Here is a 3,124-nt window from a genome sequence, read left to right as displayed (position 1 = left end):
ATGTTCACAGTACAGGACAGCAGGTGATTTAAAAGAAAAAAATAATAATTTCTTCCTATTGTAATTTTACGTACCGGAACGATAAAAAGCGATATGGGTTTAAATTTTACTGACCACGAATTTTTGAAACGGGTTTAAAAAATACTGCCTCATGAGTCCAGGTTTTAGTCCACGAAAGGGCTCTAAACCTCTAAAGTCCATGTTAGTTATAAAATTATAACCCTCGTTTCTGTTGTAATTTTGAAGTTCTGACGTAGTGACGGTGATTTTAGACTATGTAGTAGATATGATCAATGAAGGAACCATAACCATCAAAAAGTTTTCTAGGATTGAAAGGTACTGTGGGCGCAACACCAAGATTGTAGCTGGCATTGTTGGTTAGCTGGACCCCATCCAACAACTAATCCAAAATCCCAAAAAGAACTGAAGAAACTATTTATAAGGAGCTTGCTTAAATGAATCCAAAATATAAATCCCATGTCCAAATACAAAGTTTCACTTTGTATAATCCATATGTAGCTTTTTAATTCTGGGTCCCCTAATCAATTCTATGTCTATTGGATAAAGGGGGAAATGATTGAGAAATGAAAAGGGCCCAAAACTTATATGTGTAGGGTCATATGATGAATGCTATGAGCTGGAAGCTTGGAGAGTCCGCGTGATCTCTATCTATAGTATTTCAAACACCGAGAAACAAAGGGAATTGTCCTTTTGCAAAAATATAGTATACTTACCACCAATTCTTGAAAAAAAATGTTTAAACCTGATGATTTTGTGTGAGAGAGAGAGAGAGAGGGGGGGTTGAACTAACTTCCTTGAAATGCTTAATTTAAGGCGTAGGTAGTCTATTTTCTAGTTGTGTGATGAATAGAGTCGATCATGTTTAGTTAACTTTATTAAATTTATATGGACGCAACAATAACGGTTGGCGATCAAGTCCTTGTCTTATTGAACTTGATGCAGTGTTTGATTGAACCAAACTTGTTGTTTATATTTGATTCTGTAAATCACTTGGGCCATGTTCACAAGAAATCCACAAATATGCAAGGAAAACCAAAAGGAAATCCCAACACAGATGGAAACAAAATCAAACAAAATCAATCTCTTTTCATTTCGTCAACACAGCCTGAACACAACTTATTGAAACCGGGGCTCTCACAGAAAAACACAGAGCCCCAGATGTAGAATTATGTACACTCCTAATTAACAAGAAACCGATGGATCAACGCGGGCTCGCCATCGCCATGTCGGTTCTTCCCTCAGAATCTGAATAAAAGCTAAAATCTCCAGGCGGCGAAGAGCTCAACGGATAGCTGAAATTGGTCCCTTTCTTCGAAGCTAAACTCGTCAACTCTGATTCTTCCAATCCTTTCGCTGGTCCGAGGCCGCATCTTTCTGCTCCGTGCTTACCCAGAGCGTCCCTAAACTTCTTTATCTGCAAACACCATCGAGAACAACGTAAAATTTCAAGCGGCTAAAATGTTCGAATCGACAAAAAATAGATTTTTTGACTCGCGACCTACCGTTGCGTTGGTACAACTGAAGCTCGAGACGCGGCCTCGAGCCCCTCGGTAGAACCTGAAGAAGGGTAGCACGCGAACGTGTAGGCTTTGGCACATGGGCCTGTGCTCCTCGTAGTTAACCATGAGAAACGTCGCGTTTGGATGTTGTTCTGCGAACTGACATATCTGGGAGAAAAACCCATAAATTTTTTCGTGAGATTCTTATCGTACGATTGGATGCGTAGAGGCAATTTACGTACGGATTTGGGGGGTTTCACCTTCGGATGCAGAGCTTTGCAGCCTCCGCATCCAGGGGAGTAAAAATCAACTATGACAAGCTTATCTCCGGCACCCAACAATGAATCGACGAGATGTTGCGTAGATTTGATCTCCGTCATGTTTGGCTTGCTCGTTTTCTCCCACCATCTCATAGCTCTAGGGACACAGATTGAAGCCTGAGCCTGGGGTTGAAGAAAAATTAACATTTAACTTAATGGCGTTGTAACTTAGAGATGTAAAGGCTAGGAGCTTACACTAATAGAGAAAGGAGAGTGGGTTTCTTTGGGAACCCATCTCTCTAAACCGCTCTGTTGTTTAAGCACGAGCTGGTTTCCTCTGAACTCGTTCTTGCAAACTAAAGCGTCTGAAGACCCAACAATTACCTTTTTCTCTAGTGCCAATTCATGGGGACAAGAAACACAAAAACCATGACACAGAGAAAATGCCATGGCAACAAACAGAGCAAAACAGAGTGCAAAAAACAAAACAAAAAATGAGGAGATGGGTGGTTGCGGCGTTGGAGAGAGACGAATGGGAGAACAGCGAAGGTGGTGGGCGTTGGGTTATTGTGGGGTCTTATAAAAGAGAGCTTTTTTTTTTTCACTCTATCCGTTTGGGTTTTTTTTTTCATTGGATCAGCTGGTCCCCAGCACTCTGGGTGTTATGATGTGCCGCCTGAACCGTTCCGCCGTCTGTTATTGCGCAAGGACCATCTGGGTGTTATGATGGTCAGTTACTACTTTACTAGTTGGCATGCATTATTTAAGTGGTAACTGCTAGCGTTGGTTATTTTTTGCCTAGTGACATTTACTATTATTATTATTATTTAGCTCTACTATTTTAAATTAAAGAGAGCAAATGCTTTTAGTTTTAGATCCCCAATTTTGTATCCAAGAAAGAGACCCTCGTCGCTTTACAGCAACCAGAGTGAGCGGGAGGGTACTTGTAGGTTTCTTGTGGATGATGAGAGGATTGGTATGATGAGTCTTGGCATCTGGATTTTTGTGTTGAAATTGGTGGCAAATTGAAAAGGATACGTTGTCATCCAAATACTAGTACATTTACAATCAACGCTAACCCTCCCTATAAATTAATACCAACTCTTAAACCTACATTTAAAAAAAAATAACACGGTTGATTTGGATGTGGTCGCGTTTTGACTTAGGGGCTGTTTGGAGGCGATTTTGGGGGGAAAGCTGTCAAAAAACTGATAAACTGACAGTTTTCCTCCTCCTTCCCCCTTCAAAATACCCGATCCAAACGGGTCCTTAATGGTGATAAACAAAAAAGAAGTATGGTCCATTGATAGAAGAAAAGAACAAAGATCACGAGACTTGTTGGAA

At 40.6% G+C, this 3,124-nt stretch overlaps 1 protein-coding gene across 2 annotated transcripts; it reads right to left on the bottom strand.

Moving 5' to 3' along the window:
• LOC109833861 (thioredoxin-like 1-1, chloroplastic) lies at window positions 1,085–2,342 on the bottom strand. Of its 2 annotated transcripts, none has more exons than XM_020401689.1 (4): window positions 2,036–2,342; window positions 1,763–1,963; window positions 1,524–1,688; window positions 1,085–1,435 (listed from the first exon to the last, which is right to left on the bottom strand). In XM_020401689.1, the coding sequence occupies exons 1-4, from the start codon at window positions 2,228–2,230 to the stop codon at window positions 1,223–1,225; spliced, it is 774 nt and encodes a 257-aa protein (XP_020257278.1). In that variant the 5' UTR covers window positions 2,231–2,342; the 3' UTR covers window positions 1,085–1,222. The 2 variants fall into 2 exon arrangements, with proteins under 2 accessions (XP_020257278.1, XP_020257279.1); XM_020401690.1 differs by having other exon boundaries at window positions 1,781–1,963; window positions 2,036–2,340.

This window comes from Asparagus officinalis, chromosome 3 (genome assembly GCF_001876935.1).
Source record: "Asparagus officinalis chromosome 3, Aspof.V1, whole genome shotgun sequence".
Lineage (NCBI taxonomy): Eukaryota > Viridiplantae > Streptophyta > Magnoliopsida > Asparagales > Asparagaceae > Asparagus > Asparagus officinalis.
Note: the sequence above shows the minus strand (reverse complement) of the source record. Positions and strands in the feature narration are given on the sequence as shown.

Excerpts from the sequence above, each read along its gene's own strand:
- LOC109833861 (XM_020401689.1), bottom strand. The coding sequence starts at position 2,230 with ATGGCATTTTCTCTGTGTCATGGTTTTTGTGTTTCTTGTCCCCATGAA. Across the intron at positions 1,964-2,035 it reads ACTCTCCTTTCTCTATTAGT|GCTCAGGCTTCAATCTGTGT; the intron begins GTAAGCTCCTAG and ends CTTCAACCCCAG. Across the intron at positions 1,436-1,523 it reads TCAGTTGTACCAACGCAACG|ATAAAGAAGTTTAGGGACGC; the intron begins GTAGGTCGCGAG and ends TGGTGTTTGCAG.